The sequence below is a fragment of the Furipterus horrens genome, unplaced genomic scaffold, assembly GCF_987537825.1.
Source record: "Furipterus horrens unplaced genomic scaffold, mFurHor1.1.pri manual_scaffold_1, whole genome shotgun sequence".
Classification (NCBI taxonomy): domain Eukaryota; kingdom Metazoa; phylum Chordata; class Mammalia; order Chiroptera; family Furipteridae; genus Furipterus; species Furipterus horrens.
In genome coordinates, this window is record NW_028327171.1 from 76456147 (window position 1) to 76483685 (window position 27539).

The 27539-nt window shown below is 34.5% G+C and overlaps 1 protein-coding gene across 2 annotated transcripts in view; it reads left to right on the forward strand.

Moving 5' to 3' along the window:
• Positions 1-27539, forward strand: part of ZNF654 (zinc finger protein 654) — an 82754-nt gene that overhangs the window by 2441 nt on the left and 52774 nt on the right. For both annotated transcript variants that reach the window (XM_090275986.1, XM_090275979.1), the window contains exon 2: positions 19830-19975. In XM_090275986.1, coding sequence (XP_090132112.1) covers positions 19830-19975 — 146 coding nt within the window. The remainder of the gene's footprint in view (positions 1-19829; positions 19976-27539) is intronic.

Below are 27539 nucleotides of genomic sequence, written 5' to 3' on the forward strand. Positions count from 1 at the left end.
CTAAATATTACAAGGGAAAAAAACTAAACAGAAAGAATTTAATGAACTTTTATTTTTACATTGCTAAATTATGAATTAAGTTGTACTTACATACTTTTATGTTACCATCTTTTACCTATAGCCTTATTAAGTATTTCATAATATTCTAGATTAGCAACAGATCTGTTCTTAGGGCTCCTGTGTTGGTTCTATCCTGCAGGTGAGCTTTGTGAAGTCCTTCTTTTGTATTAAAACTTGAAGATACAGAGCCCTGGGTAGTGTGGCTCCATGGATTGAGCACAGGCCTGTGAACCCAACTGAAAAGTCACAGGTTAGATTCCCAGTCAGGAATCTGGGCTGGGGGTGTGCCAGAGGCAACCAACAGATGTTTCTCTCACACATGGTTGTTTGTCTCCCTCTCTTACTTCCTCCCTCCCCTCTCTCTAAAAAATAAATAAAACTTTAAGGATAATTCTAATAGTCATTAAAAAACCCCATGAAGATAGAATAAAAAAACTACCTGTATTAAGTTGCATTTTATCCATTGATTAATAAAATTCTAACAGTGTATTTGCCAGTAAGGGAAGAGCGGATTATGTAATCTACCCCCGCCCCCACTCTTTTTTTTGAACACTTGATTTTCTAATATTTACTAAGGGTAAAGTAACATTAAGTAACTTGCACTCATTAGTAAATGAATTAATTTTGAGTAATCCATAAAATAGATAATATGCACTTGGATGGCTGATAAGTTAACTAAATATGTCTTATACACACAATCTTGTGGCATGAAAAGAAAGGCTCTAATTTATCTTCCTCCTTTTAGAGAGAAATCTGAATAAAAATTTCTTGGCAGTTAGTTGAGTGGGTGAAGGGAGAGGAAGAAACACATTAAGAGGCGTTCTTGTGTCTTACCACAAGGAAAAGTAAACAGAAGACAATAGATAAGTGATGAATTATGCATGTATTCAATGCATTTAAGGATATACTTCTTTATTTGAGAAACAATACTAGTAATTATAAAATCCCAAACTAAGGGAATAGTCCCTTAGGCTTCAGCCGATTTTTGTGATGATAGAGTTGGGAGATTTTAATTGTTGATTTCCAAATAGTTACATGGTGTGAACTGCCCCTATCACATCCTCCCTTGGCTTTTATTGGTAGATTGTTATTAAATGCTTAAATAGAATTGGCTGCTAACTGATACTTAATTTACTGTGAGGATGAAAGGAAGGGGAAATTAATTTTTATTGAGGACCTACTCACTCTTAAGGCCTTCAGATAGGTCCTGTTACTGTATACAAGTTTCATAGTTGAAATTGAGGCCTGAACAAGTGAACTTGTCTTCAGTTTTGGTAGGGGCACCAGCTGGGATTTGAATCCAGATTTACATCTCTATTGAAAGGCAGATTAAAAATTACAAATAAATTCTCAGATAATTATAAAGTGAATTATTTTTTTGGCAAGTTGTGCAAAGGGAAAAATAGTTACTGAAGTACTCAGAGAATCATGGATAAAAAATTTTTAAAGTACTTTTTTATTAGGACAAAGTGTAAAAAATATTTGAAGGAACAGTCTGATTATTATTTCTCTGACTTGTTAGTTGTGAACATTTCCTCCATTTCTGAAGATTATGTAATAATTCAACTTATTTTTTTGTTAGATATATTGAAATGTTTGATCATAAATTGATTGTAAACCAACAAGTTAAGGTATTTTTAGTTCAATGCTAGAATGACTATACTGAATCATATTATTTCTGGCAACACTCATATCAATAATTTCTGGAAACACTTAAATATGTTGATTAAAAGACTTTAAAGTAGTTTCTTACTAAAATGGGGTTAATAATAGTCATCCCACGGGGATGTCATGAGTGTAAAATGAACATGAAGTGTTCAGCACTTTCCCTTGCAAATAGATGGGTTTAAATAGATAGAGGCTATTATTATTTCTCATGTGAACTCCTTTGAAGGTTTAAGAGGGACATTAGAGATAATCTCATTTCGGGTCACTTCTAGTTTGTAACCCACAATAAACTTTAGAGGAAATTTAGAAATGTAGCAATTCTAAAATTCTGTTATTTAACTAGAAAAGCTAAATGCTCCTGCTAAAGCACCGAATGATTTTCAACAACGGCTACATTTTCTTAGAGATTTTGTTTTCTGTAGAGGATGTTTGGCAATGTCTGCAGATATTTTTGATTGTCCTAATTGGGGTGGGTTGCTTGGCATCCAGTAAGTAGAGGCCAGGGATGCAGTTGAACATCCTACAATGTGAGGGCAGCCCCAACAAAAAAGAATTATCTGGTCCAAAATATCAATAGCGCCAAAGTTGAGAAACCTGCTCTACTCTTAATTTGGAACTCGTAGTGGGGTACTTGATATATGTAATACAGATATAAGTGGCAAAAGAGTACTTAATGATCCTCGAATAAATTTAACTGTGGTGTACCAGACACTTTAATAGTTGCCTAAGTGACAGTCTAACAGAAAATAAGGGTTTGCCTCACAATTTATAAAATACATGCTAATGTCTCTTACTTTAGAGAAATTAAAATTTAATTGTTTTAGAAAAACACAATTATTAACTCTTAGTCTTGGTAATTTACATAATTATAGTTCTTTGAGTAGTTTCTTAGGGTATAATAATACATTTTTAACAATTCTTGCTATTAATTGAAATTATTTAAAATTTTTCTTCTAATTTTTATGTGTTTTTTGTATACTCAGTTTAAAAAGTCAAACAAGACTTACTTACCTATTAGGAATTGCATTTTGCTGCTAATAGAGACCTGGCTTAAACATGATTTTCTACTCATGTGAAAAGTCTTGAGTAGATAGTATGGGGGTGTTATGGTGGCTTTATCATTATTGTGCTATCATTTGCTCTTTCTTATCAGTTGTCCTTGTCTTCTTAACTCGTTTGCCTCATGATCCAAAATAGTTGCTGGAATGTCAGCCATCACATCTAAGTTCCAAGCAGATCAGGGTTTTTTGGGGGGAAAGCCAAAAATATCTTGTATTAAATCTTACTCAGTAACTACCACTTCCACCTCGTTATTTATTTCCATCTGAAAAAATGTTAGAAAAAAATTTTTTTTGTACTTTTTCCCTGATGAAAACATGTCTGTGATTCTATTAGTAAGGAAGGAAGAAAACAAGAATGGATATTATAGAGGCAACCAGTTTTATTTTTTCCACAGCTTATAATAAAAAATAGCAATTTATACTCTGTTCCTTTCCTTCCTCACATATTCCCCAGAGGCAATCACTTGCAACTGTTTACCTCTTAATATTTACCTCTATGGTTATAAATACTTTTTATCTTAATTGTAAATACGATCAGTTAGTCTAGTTGATGGAGGAGGAGGTGGGTACTGCCTTACCATCTGACTGTTCAGTATGCACACTTTGTTTTATCCCTGTGTTCTCTGTACCCTCTTTCCTTCCCTCCAGCCCATTCATTCTGTGCCCCATTATGAGTTCAGTCTCTCCAGAGAATTAGTTTCCATTGATCTGATACGGAAGGGGATCTGGAGATATTCAACTGATCTTTCTGTTTTTAATTCTGCTTTTACCTACACTTTTAGAGATCTGTGGTGTTTCAGATTCCTGAGATTCAGCACAAATCAGCTTGTTACTGAACTCCCTCCCTCCTTTCTGAATAATAGCTATCTCAATGTTGTCTGTCATCTCTCATTTTTCATTTGTTTTCCTCCTTATGGGTTTAGGTCTTTTAAAACAAAAACATTTTTATGGTTGTTTTAGTGGCATTTTTGAGTAAGAACAGAAGTAAATTTGTGTTCAGTCTGCCACATTTAACTTAGTGGGAGAAAAAAAAATTAATGAAGTTTTTTAAAGATACTATCATTTTGCAGTTATGCCAAACAGCAGTCAGGCAACAGTTGCACTCTTATTGCTGGCACTAAATCTTTTTGGTTTTCTGCCAAAATATGCTAAACCTTAACAATTATAAACAAAAGCAAAAAAAATATTTAAATTATATTTTAGAAAGCGTTGATAAAATATCCGATGTGTTATTTGAAAAAGTAAAATATGATCAATAAAATATGGTCAATTGATATGCCATTTTAAATGTATATTAATATGTAATTGTAAGGATATTAGGTCATTTAAAATCTAAGGTAATTCAACTAAATATTAATTTTCATTATGTTGTAAATCAATTAACAGTAGTACCTAGTCTAAAGTGGAGAGTATTTTTAAGTTTTGTAATTTCTTGTGAATGTAATGTAAGATAACCTTCAATTTTCATATACAGGTATCCCCTGTATAACACTGCAGTTCTATAACACGGTTTTACTTTAACATGGTTAGAGAATTGGGGAACCCCTCTGTATAACACAGTACTTCTATAACATGGTTTCGCTCTAACATGATATCACTGTAGAAGATATCCAAGAATTGCTGGTAGAAGAAGAAACTGATGGAGCAATTTTGGTGGAAATGATGTCTGGAATGTGCCAAGATAACGCAGGGGACGATAGCACTGATGAAAATGAGAAGTTAAAAACTTTAGTCTAAAAAAGGTAAAGAAAAGCCTAGACTTAGCCAAACAGTTAGAATCATATTTCTTAAATGAGGATCCTTGCACTGAAAGGAGCACAAAGTTTAAAAGAGAACTTCAGAAGTACTTAGCACCATATAATGAAACTTATAAAGATCTCAGCTAAAAGCAAGCAATCTAAAATAACATCTTTTGCAAAAAGTAGAGCATAGAAATCAAGGTAATGCTGAAGAAAGTTCAGAGGATGAGGATATCTTATCAAAAAGAAAACACATTTGGTTAATGGAGCTTAGTAGTGATGATGAAGAAAACATTACTTAATTGGTAATTAATATGTAGTACTTTTGATGAAAATTGCTTTAAAAATATTTCTCTTAATTAAAAAAAATATAATAGTATGTTTTTTTAATTTTTGGAACCTAAATCCCCTTTTTGTACTAGTTCTTTGTTTCATATGACATGGATTCGCATAACACAGCATTTGTTAGGAGCCCAACAACTGTGTTATATGGGGTTTACCTGTAACATGTGTTACGTTGATTTCTTGGCTCCCTATTTCTTTGACAAGTCAGTCCTCTGTTCATTATGGATCTGCCCTCTAGCATGAGACCCAGTCAGTGTCATCAGGTTAGAGCCATGGTTGGAACACTGGTGGCAAACTAAATATGAGAGGAGGTCCATCTGTATAATGTGATACATAAGATCCTTAAGTTCATTACATTGACACTCTGTATCAAACACTCAGTGCTCTCAACTCTAAAGCAATCGTGATAAAGAGCAGTAGAAGAAGGTGTCATTGATGTTAGGGTTGAAGCTTTTCAGTAAGATATTGGGCATACAGAGGTAAGTAAACAGGCAATGTCCTTGTTTTTTGTATACAGTTAGAACTTCGTTAAGTCCTATAAAGAAAAGTATACATTCCAAGACCTCTAAGATGCCTGAAACCATGAATGGTACCAAACCCTATATATACCATGTTTTTCTTTTATGTGATAAAGTTTAACTTATAAATTAGGCACATTGAGAAATTAACAACAATAACAATAAAATAGAACAATTATAACAAGATACTATAATAAGATTTATGTGGTCTCTCTCAAAATATTCTTATTGTACTATACTTACCTTCTCATGATGATGTGCAGTGATACAAAACAATGCCTATGTGATAGGATGAAGTGAAGTAGGTATAGTGCACAAAGGGTTGGTCCTGTACTGGTGGGAAGGTGTAGGACTGTGCAAGATTGTATCATGTTACTTAGAATGGTGTGCAATTTAAAACTTATGGGTGGTTTATTTCTTGAATTTTCCATTTAATAATTTTGGACCATAGATGGCCATAAGTAACCAAAACCCCAGAAAGTGAGACTGTGGATAGGGGGAAGGGACTACTGTAATATAAAATGGAAGCTAACAAGAGGCTTGCCTATTTATGGATTTTTGGGCAAGCTGAACTCTGCTAAGATTTTTTATTGAGTTTGAACATGTTGAAATTAACTTTCCTTATCCAAAGAGAGATAAAGGAAGCTGGATTTGCAGAATCCAGAGCTCAGAAGTGAGGCCTGATCATCAAAGTCTGCGTGGATGGTATTTGAAGCCACGTTTGTGAGTAAGCTCACATAGAGACATAGTACAGTATAGAGTGGGAAAAGAAGAGACCCTAGAAGTGAAGCTTCAGGAACTCCACAGTTAAATGGCCTTCATTTGAATCTTCAAATGAAGTCTGAGAAGGTTTAAAGAGGTTGGAGAAAGCCAAGTAACTGTGGTATTAACAGAAGACTTGGGAAGGGAATATTTCAGGATGGAGTAAATGGTAGCTGGTGTCAAAAGCCATTGAGATTGATCCATTGAAATACATGATGGTGACTTGAAGAAGAGCTGTTTTGATGTGGTGGTGGCAGCAGGAATCAGAGTGGAGTAGTTTAAAGACTAGGAGGCAAAGAAATAGAGACAATAAGTAAAGGTAACTTATAAGAGAGGGAATGATATGGGTGGGAATTGGTGAAGTGGATTGAAGGTGTGGATTTAAAACAGAATTGGTGAGAATTTGACATGGTTAAAATCTGATGAGATTGACTAATTCATTTGAAAGGAAAAGGTAAATCTACAAAAGAAAGAAGGGGTAATGTATGAAATAAGATTCTGTAGAGGGAAGAAGGACAAGATTTAAAGTGCAAATTGAAGGGGTATGTGGAAGGTTCATCTGTTGAGAATACCTGGGGGTGGTTGGAGTTTCAAGGTGAATGGAGTTCTAAACTGAGCTTCATAGACAGGTAGATTGAATTGATTTACAGAACCATATGAATGTGTTGATTTTGAATGTAGAATGACCACTAGTCTGTTCTTTGTTCAACAGTGTTAATCTGTGTAGGAGAAAGCATGGAGAATATGAGGAGTTCTAGTCATTCAGGGTTGAGCAATATACTGTAGTTGACCAGCTAATGAACTTGAGAAAGAAGAGGACAGGCTTATTTTCTGGTGCCATTTGTGGGAAAACATAGTACAAAGTGGAAGGAGAAAAGATAGAGAAGGGAAAGAAGTGGTTCTATCAGTAGATATTAATAGATAGTTATACAACATTGCTGTATGTACTGTGAAAAAATGTTTGTCTATGTGGGTATATATAAGGTCACAAGAAATCATGTACACAATGTATTGATATATATTTCGTAACTGGAATTTACTAAAATTAACCAGTATATGTTTTGGTTACTCAAAAGTCGAAATGTTCTAAATACTCACTAATCACTGTTGCCAATAATTGAGTATGTGTGTGTGTTATGTTTTAATATCTGGAAAATTATTTTATTGGAATGCTCTATAGATGTATGTAACTCATATTTTGACTGTTTTCCACATTATCAGGTATTGTGATAGGTCCTTTACTTGTTTTATCTCATTTAATCCACTACCCTACAGGATATATGCCATTGTTCTCATTTTACAGATCAGGAAGCTAAGATGAGAGAGGTGAAATGGCTTGACTAAGTAAATATAGCTAGTATATGATAGATTGGAGTCTGGCCATTTTGACTGTATAAAGCCTATGTACTTAGCTAGTCCAATATACACACATATTATTTTGTATCTAGGAATATGCATTTGAGATCTGTTATAACATCTATGCATATCTATATTGACTGAGTAGAAGTGATTTAAAAAGACTCAAGGCAGCAGAAACTAAAGATGTTCATGGATGTAAAAGAGAGGGAAAAAAAATCAAACCCAAGCTATCAGAAGTTCCCTATAAGAAGTGACTCAATCCTTTTATTTTTTTTCAAACCCATCTTAATGGGATATACTTCTCTCAGAAGCAGTGGCTCACAATAGTGGTTATTCTTAAAATGCAAAGGTTATGATAATTACAAACCAGTAGAAGTTATGTTATTTATATTGTGTTCTTGAAGAAGGGTATGGGATATGTTTTAGATAGTTATCTTAAGTGATTATATTTCAGAATATCAATCTTTCCATAGTATTTAGGTTTAACTTTGAATATCTGGAAATCTTACTAATCCAGAGTACAATGGATGTGCATTTTTAGACTTATTATCTGTTCTTTCACCATGCTTTGGAAATTTTGCTAATCATCTATCAGGTTTGGAACTCATTAGTAAAGTCTTAAAATTTATATTCCATGCTCATGAGGCTATGGTGAGATGACTATCAGATTTTCAGCTGGTGGAAGTAAAAATCCCCACAAATTTTTTGGACCATAATCCATCAAAATATATTAGAGATGTTAAAAATAATTTGTACCTTTTGACTTAGTAATTTTCCTTATCGCATTAATTTCTGGGGAAACATCAAATTGAACACAAAGCTATACATCATAGCAATAATTATAATTAATGAAAGGAATGAGTTGAAAATGAAAAAGCAACCAGAACATGTAAAACAGTTTAAAAGTTCTCAACCCTTATGAACAAAAATGTTATTCAGCCTTAAAAATGTTTTCGATAACCTGGGAAAATATAATATGATAAAAAAAGTAAGTGGGAAAATTTATTTGTAGTGAGATAACACAGTTTGAATGTAGGCTTGTCCATTCCCACTGTACTCATGTGGATTTTAGAGGAGGAAAGTGCTGTACTGTAAAGAAAAATCAAATGAGGTACTTCTCCAGAAACAGAATTTCTTGATGATTATCCTTAGGATCCATTTGTATACTTCTGGAAGTCTATAAACTCTCTGAAATTATTTGCAAAAGTTATCTTTGCATTTCCTTGGTGAGCAGGTCTAAAGTTTGTTGGTTTCTTGTTTTTAACAGATTTTCTTTAGAATATCAAAACCTGCTGAACAAACACAACCCAACAACAAACACTACCCAACATTAAACACCAAAAGGTTATGGATTTTTGCTGTAAGCTATTATGACACAAGTAGCCTTGCCTGTTTTTGCAAATAAAACTTTATCGATGTATGCCCATTCGTTTTTATATTTTCTATTATTGCTTTCATGATACAGTAGGGCTGAGTAGTTGGGATGAAGAAGGATGTATGGCCCATAAGGTGCTTTCTGGCCCTTTAAAAAAAAGTATGTCAGCCCCTGTCCTAGATTGTCATTTATTTGTTACAACAATCCTGTGAGATAGGTACTATTTTTATCTTCATTTTATGAATGATGCATCAGAGACTCTTGAAAGGTTAAACAATACCAAATCACGCACTAGAAAAGGGAAGTATACGAAGAAGATAATAGTGATTACATGTGGGCAATTAAATGATGGATGTTTTTTTAATATAGTATTCAAATTTACTACAGTGAGTGTATATAACTTATAAATCAAGAAGGAAGAAAATTATTTTTAAAAATTAGGAAGAACTGAGTTTTGAGAAAACTAAAACTCATTCGTGCTGTCTTATTTTGATTTCCTGCCATGTCATCTGTTTTTATAAACTTGGAATGGATATGCAATTTTTGCTTCCCTTGTTGGCACTTAACTCTTATTATGCAGTGTCTTCATAATTAATCCTCAATTTTATGAAAAATATAAATTATACTTACAGTATCTTTAAAACTTTCTATATTGACTGAAGCAATTTTGTCCTTTAACTCTTGAGATTCTTTGTCCTCTTTTATATTTTGAAGTTAACTTCAATAAATAGTAAGTGCTCATAACTTAATAGGTGCTTATAAAATGCATGTATGTCTGAAAGTATGTAATTTTTCTTAATATTTATCAAGTGAATTATCTTTAATATTTTAGGCATAGATCTACATAAGGTATTGTACAATAAAAGTGTTGTATGAGGTATGTTAAGTCCTCAAAGTTCACTTGGAGAGGCTACAGTACTTCTAATAGAGAGAATTTGGGAACATTTTAGTTGATGAGGTAAAATTTGAATCGAGTCATAAAGAATTGTTAACATTAAAATGTAGGAATGAAAAAGGAAATGATAAGGGTAGGAGGACATTTTCAGTAGAGCAGGTAATTTGTAAAAGTTTAGATGGCATGGTGTATTTATGAATGGGGGGTTAATTGTCTAGAGTTGTGATTCTTAAGAAGAGTGTGATTCCCTGACCAGCAGTAGCATCACCTAAACACTATTAGCAGTGTTAATTCCCAGCCCCAGCCCAGACCTGGGGAATCTGATACTTGGTTTGGGGCCCAGCAATTTGTTTTATATAAGCCTTCCAGATAATTCAGATGCATTCTAAAGGTAGAGAACCATTGGACTAGAGCACATATTCAGAAACATATTTATGGGTATTAAGATTAGAAAAATGGACTGGTCCAGATATTGGCTTAGGCGTTTGAATTTTGTAGGAAGATCTGTAGTTTTAAGGGCAAAGCAGTGCCATTATTAATCTTAAAATATTGTTTTAAGATAAAGGAGGTAAAGAATGAAAGCCTAGACAGAAAAAAAGGAAGTGATTAAAGTATTTCAGAAAATGATCAGTTGAGGGCCTGGTTAGGCAGAGGCAATGAAAATGGAGATAAAGGAACAATTTCAAGAAATATCAAAATGAACTAATTAGGATCTGGTTGAGAAAGAGGGAGAGAGAAACACTGATGTGAGAGCAAAACATCAGTTGGTTGCCTCTTGACTGGGGACCAAACCTGCAACCCAGGCATGTGCCCCCTGACCAGGAATCGAACTGGTGAACTTGCACATTGGGGTAAGTATGACACCCAACCAGGTGAGCCACAATAGTCAGAGCTAGACGTTGTTTTCTGTTTGTTTGCTTTTGTTTTTTAAGCTGAGCCTTTAACTTGTTTAGGCCTTGAATAATTTGTTCTACTTCATTGGAAGTGTACATATTTCTTTCAGTAACAATAAGATATGCCATTTCAGATAAACATAACTAGGTTTTGTTTTTGTTCACGTTTTGGCCTATTTTTTGAAGATTTTATTTATTAATTTTTAGAGGGAGGGAAAGGGAGGGAGAAAGAGAAGGAGGAAACATTGCTGTGCAAGAGAACCATGGATTGGCTGCCTCCAGTTTGCGCCAGGATGGACTGATCCAAAACCCAGGCATGTGTCCTGACTGGGAATTCAACCAGTGACCTTTTGCTTTGCGGAACAACGCCCAACCAACTGAGCCACACTGGTGAGGGCCATTTTTAGCCTCTTCTTAAGTACCTCCTGTCTTCTTTTCCCTTTCTCTTAGCATTTGGGCCGAGGTTTTAATATTCTTCAATTATCTCTTATAAGATCTATAATGTCAGAGATGAAAGTCTGGAGATTCTGAGTTCATCAAAAAGCATTCATTAGCAAACAGATTTTGCTCGTTCTCATCTCCCTGACTTAAGAAAATCTCACCAGCTCAACATCAAACCTAGGACTGACGTAACTTGTTTTTCAGTGTTGCATTTTCTTATTCATGCTCAGAGGCCTAACTTTGAGTTCTTGGGCCTCGTTGCTTTGTGGCACCATGCCATACTGTACATTGCCCTCTGTAATAACCATAGACAGTCCCTGACTAACAGTGGTTCCATTTAGGATTTGTTTTACTTTACTTTACTTCAGATTTTGAATTTTGATCATTTCCTGGGCTAGTGATATGTGATAAGATACTCTCTTGTGATGCTGGTCAGTGGCACCACCCACAGCTTCCAGTCAGTCATGTGATCATGAGGTGAACAACTGATACCCTACAGTATACTGTGTTGCCAGTGCTTTTGGATATTGTGTTTTGTGTTTTCACATCTCCTCATATCTACAGAACATACATCTGTGTTTCATGTTGCTTCAGCTGTGTACATTAATGGTGAATACGCATATAACCATTGGTTTTTTCACTTTCAATACAGTACTAAATAAATTGCATGAGATATTCAATTCTTTATTATAAAATTGGCATTGTGATAGATGATTTTGCTGAGTTGTGAGTTAATGTAAGTGTTCTGAGCATATTTAAGGTAGACTGGGCTAAGCTATGATGTTTGGCAAGTTAGGTGTATTAAAAGTATTTTTGACTTACAATATTTTCAGCTTATGGTCGGCTTAACTGGATGCAACTCCATTATAAGTCAAAGAGCATCTGTAGTAATTTTGAAATGTACTGTAAATGCTTCAGCTATTTTTAAGGTAAACTTTTAGTATTTTTTTTTTAACCTTTCAAATTTGTACAGTCTTTATATTATCTTATATGGCAGCCTCAGTTTTCTCTCTCTCATTATGAAATTTCTGTTTTTTTCAAGAGCATCTTACCATAGTTGGATTTCCATTCTTGTTCACTCTCAGATTTCCATCCTATAGTTACCTCTATTCCTCTGTTAGGTAGCTTTGGAATTCGTCACCCTTCCTTTCTAAGAGTAACAACTAAAATACTCCTCCTCCTTCCCCAATTCCATCTTCATGAACACATAATACTGGTATATATATGGTATATATAGTTCTTTTTCAAATCTGTCTAGTCTGGCTTCTTAGAGTGAACTTAATTCTTGAGAAAGTCCTTCTCTTCTGTCTTAGTCAACATAACCTTATTTTTTAAAACTCTCCCACTGTTATTTTAATTGTAAATGTATCATCTTTTTAAAACAAGTTTAGTTCTTGAGACTGAACAAACCTAGTACCTAAAGTTAGTGTTTGAGGCCTTTTAAAGTTCCCTTTTGGTCTTTGGATTTATAATAATTTCTTCTGTGTAAGAAACAGATTTATGCCCTATAATAATATCCCCTTCTTTATGTATTCACCTGATAAAATCTACTGGCCATCTTTGTTGAATTCAGATAAAATCTTGCCATCTACAGCTTTGATTAGATTTATGTCCTTATCAATCTCGGAAAGTACTTAAGGCCATATTATGAAAATGACTAGAAGCATTTGGCCAAGTCACCTGAACTAAGAACTGCTTTGAGAATGAAATTAAGAGAGAGAGGGACAGAATTAGGTCAGCTAATATAGGACTTATGCTAATGATTTAAAGGCTAGATATTAAGACCCAGATGGAACTTAACCAACTTTTCGGTTTAATGATGTAGCTTGTCTTTGTTGAGAAAGCAGACAGAAGGAACAACAACAACAATAAAAAATCACACCCACTAATGTCTAAAACACCTATATGACTAAAAGACTTTTTTAAAAATCAGTAATATAATCAATGCCTCAATCATACCTGCAATACCATCTGTGGCCAGGTCATCCAAAGTTTAAGTCAGAGGCAGTGTTCTGCTTGGCTCACCCTAGTTAAGACATTATCACGTGCACAGGCATCTGTGGATACCACTAGTGGCAGGCACACAAAGAGGTATATTTACCCCGCATTTCCATTTGATGTTAATATAAGTTTCCTCATGCATATATTTTGGGGTTCCTTTGTCTATATGTGAGTTTTACTGTGTATGAGGGAAGTGTTTGATAATCTTACTCTCCCTAGTGAGTTTGGAATCAAATGAAAAATTTGGGATCAACATGTATTAAAGCCTTTAAAAATGAACCTCCTACTTTACTTTCTTGGAACCTACTGAATAAGAATGTTGGGACTTTAAGAAGATACTCAGGTAGTCAGAAGGCCCTGGCCTGCCTCATACCATATGGATTCCTGTTATGGTTGGTAGCTTATACTAGATAATCATAAAGATTACTTTTAATAGTAAGATTATGTGGAATATTAAGATTTGGAGATGCTTACTCCATTTTCCAGTTTGTAAAAGGTTTAGTCTAATTACATTTACAGAACCTATTAAAGATCTTAATGTTACAGAAATATTAACTTAAGGAGTAATGAGCTGAACAAAGAATGTACTTTATAGAGCCCCCAAAGAACTGGGTTTCAGATTACTTGGTACTAAAGATTATGCTCTTTGCAGATATCAAACAACTTCAACTTACTAGACTGTACTTCTGAACTATTTTGTTGGTTTTTAAAATACGATTATCCTGATAGAAAAGGTCATGACAAGTTACTTTTTTTTGAACAGCTTTTCTTTATCATCTTGATTCTCAAAAGAAAACTGGGGAACAACAACAACAAAAAGACTTCTTAGATACTGTTCAGGCATGAATCATTTTACCTGTATTGCTGTATCTAGGATATGCTTCATCTGTCACTTAGTATTGAGCTAAGTATGATAGTTGAAACAGCAACAGTTTTTGAATAGATTTTATTTGGGAGTGGTGGTCTGCTTGCCAAAAGTGAGTAAAATTTGTTGTAATTAATCATGCTTGGAGACAAATAATTAAACAGTTCAGACTTATGTGATGAAATTGTCACCAAAGTAAGCTTAACCTCATCATTTTCTTAAAACAAAGTACACTGGTAATAGTGTATTATGTGTCAGGAATTACCCTAGATTTTAATATATATCTTAGTTTTTCAGTAGCTCTTTGATTAAAGTGATATTGTTTATTTTATGGGAAACTTTGAAGTACCAGTATATTAATACACTTTGCTAATATTACATGACTGTTAAATGACAAAGCTAAGGCAATTTGATTCCAACATCTATACTCTTTTCACAGTGTTGCCAAGCTACTTCCTTCATTTTTCCATCTGACTGTTAAAAAAATACCCATAGGCAAGGGTAAATCTTGACATGTAATTAGGAAACAAAGTAGGGAAAGTAGATATAGAATTGTGCGTACTTTATATTCAAAATAGCCTCCAGAAAGTAAACGAGAATATTGAAATTTGAGGTAAAATGTGAAACAAAATAGTTTTGTTTTTAAACAACTTTTAAAAATTGAGCTAACTTTATACTTAATAGAAAACAGGAAAATAACATTGGTGTAATATTCACTAAATTACAGCCCTTACTAGAAATTTATCAGTTTTTCCACTATTACTTTGTCTGTTTCAGGAAGTTATTGCTGATCTAAATATTGTATTTAGCTGCTATTTCTCCTTAGTCTCTTAATAGTCTGTAACAATTCTTTGCGTTTTCCTTGTGTTTCATGATCTTGACACATTTGAAGAGTACTGATCAATATTTTTTTGTAGAATATCATTCATTTTGAGTTTGTCCAATGATTTCTCATGCTTGAATAAGTTTATACATTGTTGGTAAAAATACCACAAAAATGTCATTGTGTCTTTCTTGGTGTACCATATGAAGAGATTTATGATAATATGTTTTATTACTTATTGGTCATATTTACTGCCATGACTTGATTAAGTTTGTTTTTGTGGGGTTTCTCTACTTCTAAAGCTACTATGTTTCTCCTTGTAGTTGATAAATGTCTTGGAGGAGATACTTTGAGACTACAAATTGTGTATTTCCTCAAACTTTCATCCATTAATACTAGTATTGATTCGTGGATTTTTGTCTGCAACATTCATTTCTGTATAAATGCCTAATCATGATTCTCTATTTCTTTCTTTCCTTCCTTCTGTGTTTATTTATTGGGAATCTACTATGAAGAGGAGCTGTTGTATCTCTAAAATTTATTTATTTGATTATTTATTTGTATTAGTATGGACACATGGATATTTCTCCAGTCATGGATTAAAGCCTAATATTGCCATCATTTATTTTGTTGTGAAAATTGCTCCAGCTTTAGCCATTAGGAACCCTATCAGGTTGGTTTCTGTGTTTTTTATATCACATCTTCCCCCCCCACCACCAGCATTTCATTACTTTCTGACACCACAAAATGTTCCAATCTCTCATCTTGTATTTTCCCTGCTCCAGCTGTGCTGCAAGAGGGCTTTATGAGTCTAAGCTCCTTGTGCTTGAGGAGCCCAAGTTTCTCTTTTTGTTTTTTCGAGACTAGTGTTTAGAAACCAAGATTTGAGCCCTAACTATATATATTGCTACTGGAATGTCATTGTTCCTAGGTCCTCTCAGTGGACAGAACTAAAAATATTTATATGAGGGGAGACTCAAAAAAACAAAACAAAATGGAATTATCTTCTTGTGGCCAGGTCCCTTGTACAAGGTACATGCTTTCCCCATGAGGTGAGTGTTCTAGGAATCTATCTGTATTGGTGTACCAACTGGTGTTGTTGTGAGAGGCTGTGTTCAGCTTCAGTGAAATTTTATTTTTTTTTTGAAGACCGCATGCATTTGCCCATTTCATGATGGATGATTTAGGAGTTCCCCCGCCTACACTGCATTTAGTGTTTTGCAGTTTTTAACCCAAAAACATCTTGACCCCCATGTCTCACCCTCCCTATTCCCCCGATTTCATCCCAAGCTTTGTTTTTTGTTTGTTTGTTTCCCTGGTTGAAAAAAAGTCTTCAAAGGCAAACATTTTGCTGTTGTGAAGCTGGTGAAACAAAAAATGGCAGAAGCACCAAAAGGCATAAAAATTAATGAGTTCAAAAACTGTTTATGAGCAGTGAAAAAAACGTCTCAATCGATATATTGCACCAAATGGAGAGAACTTTGAAGGCGAATGACATTTAAACAACAAGAATGAATACACGATTTCTTATAAATAAATTCTGTTTTTTGAGGGTGTCTCCTCTCATATGTGTAGTAGCTACATTACAAATGAATAACATAATCATACTGAAGGGGTGGGAAAAAACTAAATGTTTATTAAAATGTCCACTTTCATTATTTAGAAAATTAGCAAATTTACTCAGTGCATGTAGATTATATTAATCTTTTTTCAGCAAATTAATACAGGCATGTATTAATAGTCAATTTTTGAATCTCTTACAATAGAAGATGATAGTAATATATCTTCTGGTTTGTAATTCAAGTTTGGAAAGTGGGTGGATTTACTATATATTAAAAATGAAATTAACAGTGAACAGCTTACTAACACCTGGGGAAAGTGAGGTGTCCGAAACATTGAAAGTTGATGAGAATGGAGACTTCAGGGATCAAAATGACAGAGTTGTGAATAGTGAACTAATAGAAATAGAGTCATGCTTGATATTTTGTTAATGATCCATTCTAATATTACCTGTATTTAAAAATTAATCTTTGTTACACTAGAAAAGATAACTGTTAAGAAACCACCATATTTTAGTTAATCACTCACTTTATGTGATATTGGGAGGGCGGTGGCTGTTTAAATTGCTATGTTTGTATTGGTTTTCTACATCTCTATGTTACTCAGCTCTGGTTGCCATAAGAAAATACCACAGATTTGGTGGCTTGAACAACAGAAGTTTATTTTCTCACAGTTCTGGTGGCTGAAAGTTTGAGATCAAGGTGCCAGTCAGGTTCTAGTGAAGACTTTCTTCCTCACTTATAGAAAGCCACCCTCTCTGTGGGCCTTGTCATGGCCTTTCCTCAGTGGAAGCATGTGGAGAGACAGAGAGAGATCCCTCTTCCTTTTCTTATAAGGCCCACAGTTCTTATCTGATTAGGATCTCTTTCTTATAATATCATTTAGCTTTATTATCTTCTAAAAACCTTATCTCCAAATATAGTTAAATTGGGAGTTAAGCCTTCAACACATGAATTTTAAGGGGACACATTTCAGTCCATACTAATTTGGATGATGTATTTTAATATACCTAAATAATGAATGTAAAGGAGAAATGGTGTTTTAGTGTTATGTTAGTAGCAGTATCAGCCATGACATTAAACATGTAAGACAATATATAAATTTCAGCCAATTTGTTTATGTCTCTTCAAGCATATTGTGGCAAACATATTAGAAGTGTTGCCCGTAAGGACTACTATTGTGTTAGATTTGGGATCAGCTAGATCAGACAGGGTATTAGTAGCTAAATATTGGTGAATGAAAGAAGCTATAATGAGAACTGAAACTGAAAAAGTAGAAAGCTTCTCTTCTAAGGAGATAAACCCAGCCCATAAATAGAAAGTGAATAAGGTTGTAAGTAGATACGGATTAGGGCAAACTATTTGATACTGAGGACAGGAAAAATGTGAGCCTGACAGATGCCTATTTTTTATGTGATACAAAAAAATGGTATTGTGGTACCCAAAAATAAGCAGTAAAGCTGGATAAACCCTTCAGTGAAGGGAAAATTTAAAGCCAGGGAATCACTGTTTGTCTAACATTCTTTTTTGGCCTATGGTGGTTTAGAAAAGTCTGCCTTCCTTGGGTCATCATAGTAAGTAGTAGTTTTTACTTTCCAATTAGTAAAGACCACAAGATCTTGAAGGGGTACAAGTTCACAGAGATAATACTCTCTAGGTTTTTTTTTTTTTTTTATCCATACATGGTCCTGGTAACATTGGAGGTATGTGCTGGCTATCTGGTATTGCAATTTGGAATTGTCAGAGAACTGTGAAGGGTCTGAGAGTTTAAGCCAGCCACAGTTTCATGGATGCTGGTAGAAGACATGAAGCTGCTGGAAGAGAGGTAGAGAACGTTATTACTCAGGGTACAGCAAGCAGCATGAGCTTCATGTTCATGATGGTTCTCCTTGTCCCTCAAGTCTCACAAGGTGTGAGTGGCTCATGTGGATCCTGCACTCAAAGTAGGTTTTCATCACAGCTGAGGACCCCCAAATTTAGGGAATCCTAATTTTTTATAGTGGTCTGAAAGCATATCTGCCTGACTTTTGCTCCAGAGGGAGATGACATCATGATTATAATGGACAGTAAACAGGCTCACTGGTCTGGAAGGAGATGTCATCTCTACTTTTCAAGACTATTTTGTGTAAATATATTTGAAAAAGATAAAGGCTGTCATAACCTCTTTTTGAAAACTATAGAAATACAAGATACCCATGAAAAATTGTCTCCCAACAGGAAGTGATTAGTATGAAAAGTCCTTGAACTCTGAGTGTTCTTGGCTCTTTTATTCTGCACTAGTTTTTCCAGCCTTTAAATCAGAGTTGGAAAACTTTCTGTAAAGGGGCAGCTTTTAAATATATTAGGCTTTGTGAGCCATATAATTTCTGTCACAACTATTCAACTTGGCTTGTTATATCAGGAAAGCAGCCATAGGAAATACATACATGAGTGAACCTGTATATGTTTCAATAAGACTTTACAGGCACTGAAATTTGAACTTCATATGATTTTTATACATGACAAAAATTTTTTTTAACCATTTAAAAATATAACATCCATTCTTAGCTTGTGAGTTGTACAAAACCAGGTTGCAGGCCAGATTTGGCTTGTATGTCATAGTTTGCCAACCTGTTTTATATGATAAAATTTTTAAATATAATAACATTGTTTTAATACAGCAGTCCTGCATATGAAATAATGATTTTATAGTTTCATAGATATATAACATATGATCAATATTTTATAGTAATTGATAGTTCAAAAATTATCCTAATTTAACTTTAGAGTTAACATGTGAGATAAACATTAGTAGCTTCATTTTATGAAGAGAAAAGTAGCACATAGAGAAGGAAGATGACCTACCTGATGACAGAGCCAAGACTGATTATATTCTGGACTCTTTTTGCTATACTATATTACAGTTTCAACTTTCATAATCAGTGCATCATGCCACTATATCTTTAATACCTGTTTGTTGCCAGAAGGTGTAGAGGTCAGTCTTATAAATAAAAATAATGCATGTTCATTTCTACTTTTCTTCATTACTATATCCTGCTATTTTAATATTAATTGACAATTATATGAAAGCTAGGTATAGGAGGTGAAGGGTATGTGTTACAAAGTTTGGTAAAGATTTGGCAACTGAATAGTACAGACATTCATATATTATATTTCTTTTAGACATTTTTTTTCTTTTCTGAAGCTAGATATTTATTTTGTTTTTCTATTACAGTTGTCCCACTTTTTCCCTCATTGCTCCCCGCCACCCTGCCCACCCCTTCTTCCACACTTTTCCACATTTTCAAAGATAATTGTTATTTTTATATGTACACCATGAAAATAAAGAATAAGGAGCTCTCTCCTCTATCATTTGTGTTCATGTTTAATACTTTAATTTATGTAGTAAGTTCTATTGAATTTTTAAACTGGAGATGTTAAGAACATTTTCTGTAATCATGTTTTTTTGGATTGCTTCCCTATCAGGTGGTTGAAGATTATGCTGGAAGATGGCAGGTACCTTTGCCACAGCTTCAGGTTCTTCAGACTGCACTTTGCTGTTTTACATCAGCCAGTGCATCATTCCCGGATGAATGTGAGCACGTACAATATGTTTTGAGTAGCCTTGCTTTGTAAGTACTCTTTACTACTTATAAAAATATTATTTATCATGATGCATTTGAAAACTTTTTTTATTATTTTCTTTGGGGAAGGCACATTTCCTAAAGTCTTATATCAAAAAGAAATTTACATTTTTTAATTTAAGTATTGACATTTTAATTTTGAACATTTGATCACAGTTTTACTTTTAGTTTCAGAGTTAAATGGAATTGTAATATAGATTCTCATGGTCACTACAGCACTTCCCTTTCTTTTTTAATTTCCAAGATTATTTTGGCAAGCTGCAATGGAAAGTCCCAGAATATAGTAATTAAGGCCACCATAATTAGCAGAAGGACCTTAAAAGGAAACTCCTGTTTTTTTAAAATACTTGTAAAAGACTTTGAGTTAAAGGACTTATAGTCAAGGTAGAGGCATAGGTAAACATACTTTGCCTCCTCACACAACTACAGAAAAAATTACAACCATATCTCAAAACAAATAACACACAGAACCGTCAGAGAATCGAACTGTATAGAAGTCTGACAACCAAGGATTTAAAGAAGGCACATTCATCCAGACAAAAAGAAGGGGTGGAAACAGGTGTGGGGCATAGAGGTGGTCCCATGTTCATGTGTGGTAGATAAAAATCAGGAGGAGTACCTCAAGAATGAAGAATCCCAGCCCCAGGCCAGACTACACAGCCAAGGGTTTCAGTGCCAAAAGATAAATCCCCATAACTTCTGGCTATAAAAGCTAGTAGGGGTTTGGGATGGAGGAAGAAGCTGAGAAATTTTCAGGGGTTCTGCCTAAAGGATCTGCATGGACTTAGAATTTATGCATAGCCACCCCCTCCTGGATTCAGCACCAGAGCAACAGCTGGAAGGGCACCAGTCACATATGGGGTGTAACTAAAGTGAATGGAAACAGGGTGGGTGCTGGGAAAACCTCCAGAAGCCAGGCAACGATATTGTCCTCTCTGACCCATCCCCATTCACACAACCACAAAATAGTGAAATGGGTTGCCCCACTCTGGTGATTACCTAAGGCTCCGCACTCACACAATTTACAGGTGCCTTTTCTACAGTAAGCCAGACTACTAAGACAGGAACTCAAAGCAGCTCTACTGAATACACAGAAATAAACACATGAAGGATGCCAAATTGAAGAGACAAAGAAATATGGCCCAAATGAAAGACCAGGAAAAAAAAACCAAAAAAGTACTAAACGAAATGGAGATAACCAACCTAACAGATGCAGAGTTCAAAACACTGGTTATCAGGATGATCAAAGAACTCATTGAGTATGGCAATAGCATAAAAAGACCCAGGAAGAAATGAAGGTTACTCTTAAGTGAAATAAGGAAAAATCTGCAGGTAACCAACAATGGAGGGGATGACGCTGTGACTGAAATCAATGATTGGGACACAAGGAAGAAATAAGCATTAAATCAGAACAGCAAGAAGAAAAAGAGTACAAAAAACAAAGGATAGTATAAGGACATCTGGGACATCTGCAAACGTACCAATATTTGAATCATAGGGATGCCAGAAGGAGAAAATGAAGAGCAAGAAACTGAAAACTTATTTGAAAAAATAATGAAGGAAGACTTCCCTAATTTGGCAAAGGAAATAGACATACAAGTCCAGGAAGCAGAGAGTCCCAAACAAGTTGGACCCAAAGGGGACCACACCAAGACACATCATAATTAAAATGCCAAAGGTTAAAGATGAAGATAAAGAGAAAGTCTTAAAAGTAGCAAGAAAAAAGCAGAGAGTTACCTACAAAAGAGTTCCCATAAGACTATCAGCTGATTTCTCAAAAGAAACTTTGCAGGCAAGAAGGGGCTGACAAGAAGTATACAATATGATGAAAAGCAAGGACCTAAAATGCAGCAAAACTATCATTTAGACTTGAAGTGCAGATAAAATGCTTGCCAGTTAAGGTGAAGCTAAAGGAGTTCATCATACCAATCATTATTACATGAAATGTTAAAAGGACTTATTTAAGAAAAAGAAAAAGATCAAAACTACGAACATTAAAATGCAACAAATTCACAGCTATCAACAACTGAATCTAAAAAACAAGCAAACAAGCAGAACAGGAACAAAATCATAGATATGGAGATCAGCTGGTAGGGTGAAAAGGTGTAAGGATTAAGAAGCCTAACTGGTAGGTCCAAAATAGATGGTGATATTAAGGATAATATAGGAAATGGAATAGCCAAAGGACTTATATGCACGACCCATGGACATGAACTAAGTGTGGGGGTTTCCTGGAGGGAATGGGGGGTACCGGGCAGAGGGAGGCAAAGGGGAAAAAATTGGGGCCGAACTGTAATAGCATAATCGATAAAATGTATTTTTTTATAGAAGATCACAGAATGAGGACTAATGTTTATCCTTTTTACCCTCCTAAATCCTACTAAAATTATAGTAAAGAAGTAAAAGATAGAAATACAGTGAAAAGAAAAGCATCATCAGTGCATAAAAGATTTCAACAATTTTCTGAGGAACAGAAAATAGATAAGTGGTTGTCGAAACATGGCAGAGCAACTCACAACTTAATTTGATTTTTGTATGTGTGTCATTTTTTTGTGCCTCAAATTGCACTCACATCACAATGGTGGGTTTTGATATCATTTAACATTACAAAACTTTAGAAAACATGAGTGTGTCTCATGTAATAAGCATTTTGTGAAACTTATTGTTTTATATATTTATTTTTATGTACAATCATGGGGCAAATAATGATATTTTGGTTGATGATGGACTGCATGTACAATGGTGGTCCCATAAGATTATAATGGAGCTGAAAAATCCCTGTTGCTTAGTGACAATAGCCATCATAAATTCTAAGTGTAAAGGTTGCAAAATTCACCAAGGCTGTGGTTGAGCTGGCAAACAACTTTAACCAGGATGTGGAAGAGAATGATATTGAGGAATTCTAAGATGTGGTTCCTGAAGAAGTGACTAATGAGGAGTTCTTGGAACTGGATAAGGAATGTATAGCTGAAGGAGAGGATAGAAAAGGAAACTGCAGAAGAAAAAGAAGAAAATCAGTAGTTCAGGATTTAGCAAAAGCTTTTGAAGACCTCATCAAGCTCCTTAAAATGTTTAAACCTAAACTCCAACACTGAAAGGTTTTCATTAATCGAAAGGAGAGTTCACGGTGCAGACCACCATGGACATATTTCTGAAAGCAGTGAGACCTCAAGAAGACTCACACAGGTCCTTCATGAAGTATTCCAGAAGAAGGCAATGCTATCACAGGAGAATATAGCTCCATGTGTGTTACTGCCCCTGAAGACCTTCCAGTGGGACAAGATATAGAGGTGGAAGATAATAATATTGATGATCCTGACCCTGTTTAGGCCTAGGCTAGTATGTTTGTGTCTTAGTGTTTAACAAAAAAAGCGTAAGTAGTAAAAATAAAGTTAAAAATAGAAAAATATGTATAGAATAAAACTGTAAAGGAAAAATTTTTTGTGTAATTGCACATGCTTTTTTCAAATGAAGTATAAGAGTTAAAAACTCAATAAAAATTTTATAAAGTGAAGTAAAAATGTCATAGTAAACTAAAGTAATTTATTATTTTAAAAAAGAAATGTTTTTTATAAATTTAAAGTAGCCTAAATGTAGTGTTTATAAAGTCTACAGTAATGTACACTAAAGTCCTAGGCCTTCACATTCACTCACTACTCACCCACACAATTTCCAGTCCTAGAAGCTTTATTCATAGTAAGTGCCCTATATAGGTATTCCATTTTTATCTTTTTTGCTGTCCCTTTTCTATTTTTAGATATGTTTAGATACATAAATAGTTACAATTACCTTCAGTATTCACTACAGTAACATGCTGTACAGGCTTGTAGCGTAGAAGCAGTTGACTGTTCCTTATAACCTAGGTGTGCTGTAGGCTATACCATCTAGGTTTGTGTAAATGCACTCTGTGATGTTCACACAATGTCAAAATTGCCTGTGGATGCAGTTCTCGAACATATTCCTGTTGTTAAGCAATTCATGACTTCTTTTAAAACATTTTTTTAAAACTGCTGGTGATGCCCTGGCTGGTGTGGCTCAGTGGATTGAGAACCAGCTTGCGAACCAAAAGGTCACCAGTTCAATCCCCAGTCAGGGCACATGCCTGGGTTGCAGGCCAGGTCTCCATTAGGGAGCACGCTAGAAGCATTGATGTTTCTCTCCCTCTCTTCCCCTCTAAAAATTTTTAAAAATAAAAATAAGTAAAGTCTTTACAAATATGAAAAACAGATTTGAATACCTTCTGGGGAGGAAAAACTATATATAAAGGGACAAACATCAAATTGGTATTAGTCTTCATACAACAAAAAGAGGATGGTAGAATATAATTAATCAGTATATCTAAAGATTTGAGGAGAAATTATTTTTAATGTAGAATTTTATACTCATTCAAAAAGCAGAGAGAATATATCCAGGCATGTAAGAGCCTAGGAGAGTGACTTGTCCGTCATATACTGTTTTTGGAAGTTTTTAGAGAATGTTCTCTAGATGAGCCTGTCATATAAAAAGACCAAATAACAGTGAATCTAGAAAACAGAGGCATTTACTTAAGATAGAAAAGAAGTGCCAGGATCACTGCCAAATAATAGGTCTTAATAGATATGTCACCTCCGAGAGGGGAATATCTAGTACAAATTTAGATATGGGACTAACTTTGAGAATTTGGAACCATTTAAGGTAGTGATAAAAGTAGATAGGCAAAGGAAATAAAGAAGGAATTAGACACTCCAGGAAAATTAAGAATAATTTGAATAGGAAAGGATACAGTCATAGCAAACTACCTAGATGTGTACTGAATGTTATTTAACTAGTTTTTTTGTTTGTTTGTTTTTTTATCTTCACCCGAGGACATTTTTTCATTGCTTTTTAGAGAGAGAGAGGGAGGAAGGAAGAGAAAGAAATATCGGTGTGAGAGAGAACCATTGACTGGTTGCCTCCTATATGCGCTCTGGCAGGGGGTCGTATGCATCTGGACTGGGAAATGAATTGAATCCAAAACCTAGGAATGTGCCCTGACCAGGAATCAAACCTGCAACCCTTTGATTATAGGATGACACCCCAACCAACTGAGCCACACCAGCCAGGACTTTATGTAGTTTTCTTGATAAATGATGTTTATTGACTTCAAATTTTTAAAATACAAAATTACAGAACAGAGGGAAATTATTAACTTTTTAATATAAGAATATTTAATGGAAGTTGAGAGTTGAAATTAAAGGACAAGGCATTAATATCCTTCCTTTAATTTTTATTTTACAAAATGGAGTATCAGTAATACATGAAGCCATAAATAAAGGTGTAAGTAAAGTTATAAAGATAAATAATACAGAAATAAAGATAAAAGTAATGATAATAAATAAATGTTGGGAAGGTGGGATTGGTTGTGTGAGGAATTAAATTCTCTTCTTGTAAAGCAGGACGTCAAGAGATAGTATTTAAAATTGGCAAGTCAAGAAAGTAGCAAAGCTTATTATCAGCAGCTATTAAAAATATTGAAAGTTGTTGATTTGGGAGCATTGGACTAGTGAGAGAGAAGGCTGAAGCCTTTCTATACATGTAGCACTTCTTAATCTTGAAGATGTGTTAATTTCATATATACAAGCTACTTTTTGTTTTATTTATATGTAATAATTTAAAAGTGTGCATGTACATTATGCTTCCTTAAAGGTTTATATGTATATATTTAAAATTGTAGGGGTAACTGTGAGGTGATGGATATGTTAATCCTATCTTATGTATATCAAAAATCAAGTCGTATACCTTAAATATATACAATTTCTGTTGGTCAATTATACCCCAATAAAGCTGAAAAACTTGTAGGAGAAAAGGAGCATTTAAGATATAATGTTACTTAGATTTGTAGGAGAGAAATAGTTTATAAAACTTTTATATTTACACTTTTTGTTAATATACTTTTTTATTTAGTTTATCAAGCTGAAATGAATATGGAAAATGTAGAGGGATTTTGGGGTTATAATTGAAAAATCTTACCCAAGCTAATGTAAGCAAACAAACAAACAACCAGTGCGGGGGAAATTATTAGATGACTAAACCATGGAAAAGCAGGGACTAGAACTAGTTTCAGAATTTTGTTTGTTACTTTTTATTGTTGCTATTTTTAAAAAATATTTATTGATTATGCTATTAGAGCTGTTCCAACTTTTCCCCCTTTGCCCCTCTCAACCTGGTACCCACATTCACTCTGGCAGTCACCCCCACTTAGTTCATGTCCATGGGCCAAGCATATAAATTCTTTGGCTACTCCATTTCCCCTATGCTGTTCTTAACATCCCACTGTCTATTCTATACTTATCAATTTATATTTAATCCCTGAACATTTTCCCCCATTCTTCCTCTTCCCACTGCCAACTATAACTCTCCAAATGATCTTCATATCTATGATTCTGTTTTTGTTTTGCTTGTTTGCTTAGTTTGTTTTTTTGATTCAGTTGTTTATAATTGTGAACTGCCATTTTAATGTTCATAGCTTTGATCTACTTTTTCTTAAATAAGTCCCTTTAACATTTTATATAATAAGGGCTGGTAATGATGAACTACTTTAGTTTGTCCTTGTCTGGGAAGCACTTTTATCTGCCCTTCGATTCTAAATGATAGCTTTGCTGGATAGAGTAATCTTGGTTGTAGGTCCTTGCCTTTCATCACATTGAATACTTCTTGCCAGTCCCCTCTTGCCTGCAAAGTTTCGTTTGAGAAATCAGCTGAGATTCTTATTCAAACTCCTGTGTAGGTAACTCTCTGCTGTTCTCTTGCTCCTTTAAAGATTCTTTATCTTTAACATTTGGCATTTTAATTATGATGTGTCTTGCTGTGATCCTCTTTGTGTCCATCTTGTTTGGAACTCTGTGCTTCCTGGACTTGTATATCTATTTCCATCACCAAATCAGTGAAGTTTTCTTTCATCTTTTTTTCAAATAAGTTTTCAATTTCTTGCTGTTTCTCTTCTTGTGGCACCCCCCTATGATTTGAATGTTGGTATGTTTGAAGTTGTCCCAGAGGCTACTTCGCCTATCCTTGTTTGTTTGGAATCTTTTTTCCTCTTGCTGTTCATATTGAATGTTTTTTCTTCCTTATGTTCCAAATCATTGATTTGATTCATGGCTTTCTCCACTCCACTGTTGATTCCCTGTAAATTTTTCTTTATTTCACTTAGTGTAACCTTCATTTCTGCCTGGATCCTTTTGTGCTGTTGAAGTACCCAGTGAGTTCCTTGAGCATCCTAATAACCAGTGTTTTGAACTCTGCATCTGATAGATTGCTGATCTCCATTTTTGTTTGGTTCTTTTTCTGGAGTTTTGTTCTGTTTTTTCATTTGGGCTATATTTCTTTGTCTCCTCATTTTGGCAGCCTCCTTGTATTTGTTTCTATGTATTAGGTAGAGCTGCTTTGACTTCCTGTCTTAGTAGCATGGCCTATTGCAGAAAAGTGCTCTGGTAAATTGAATGGGGAGGAGACTTAGGTAATCACCAGGGAGGGGCAACCCATGTGAACCTCAGGTTGATGTAGTCTCAGATATGGTGTTTCTCTTTTGTTGCTC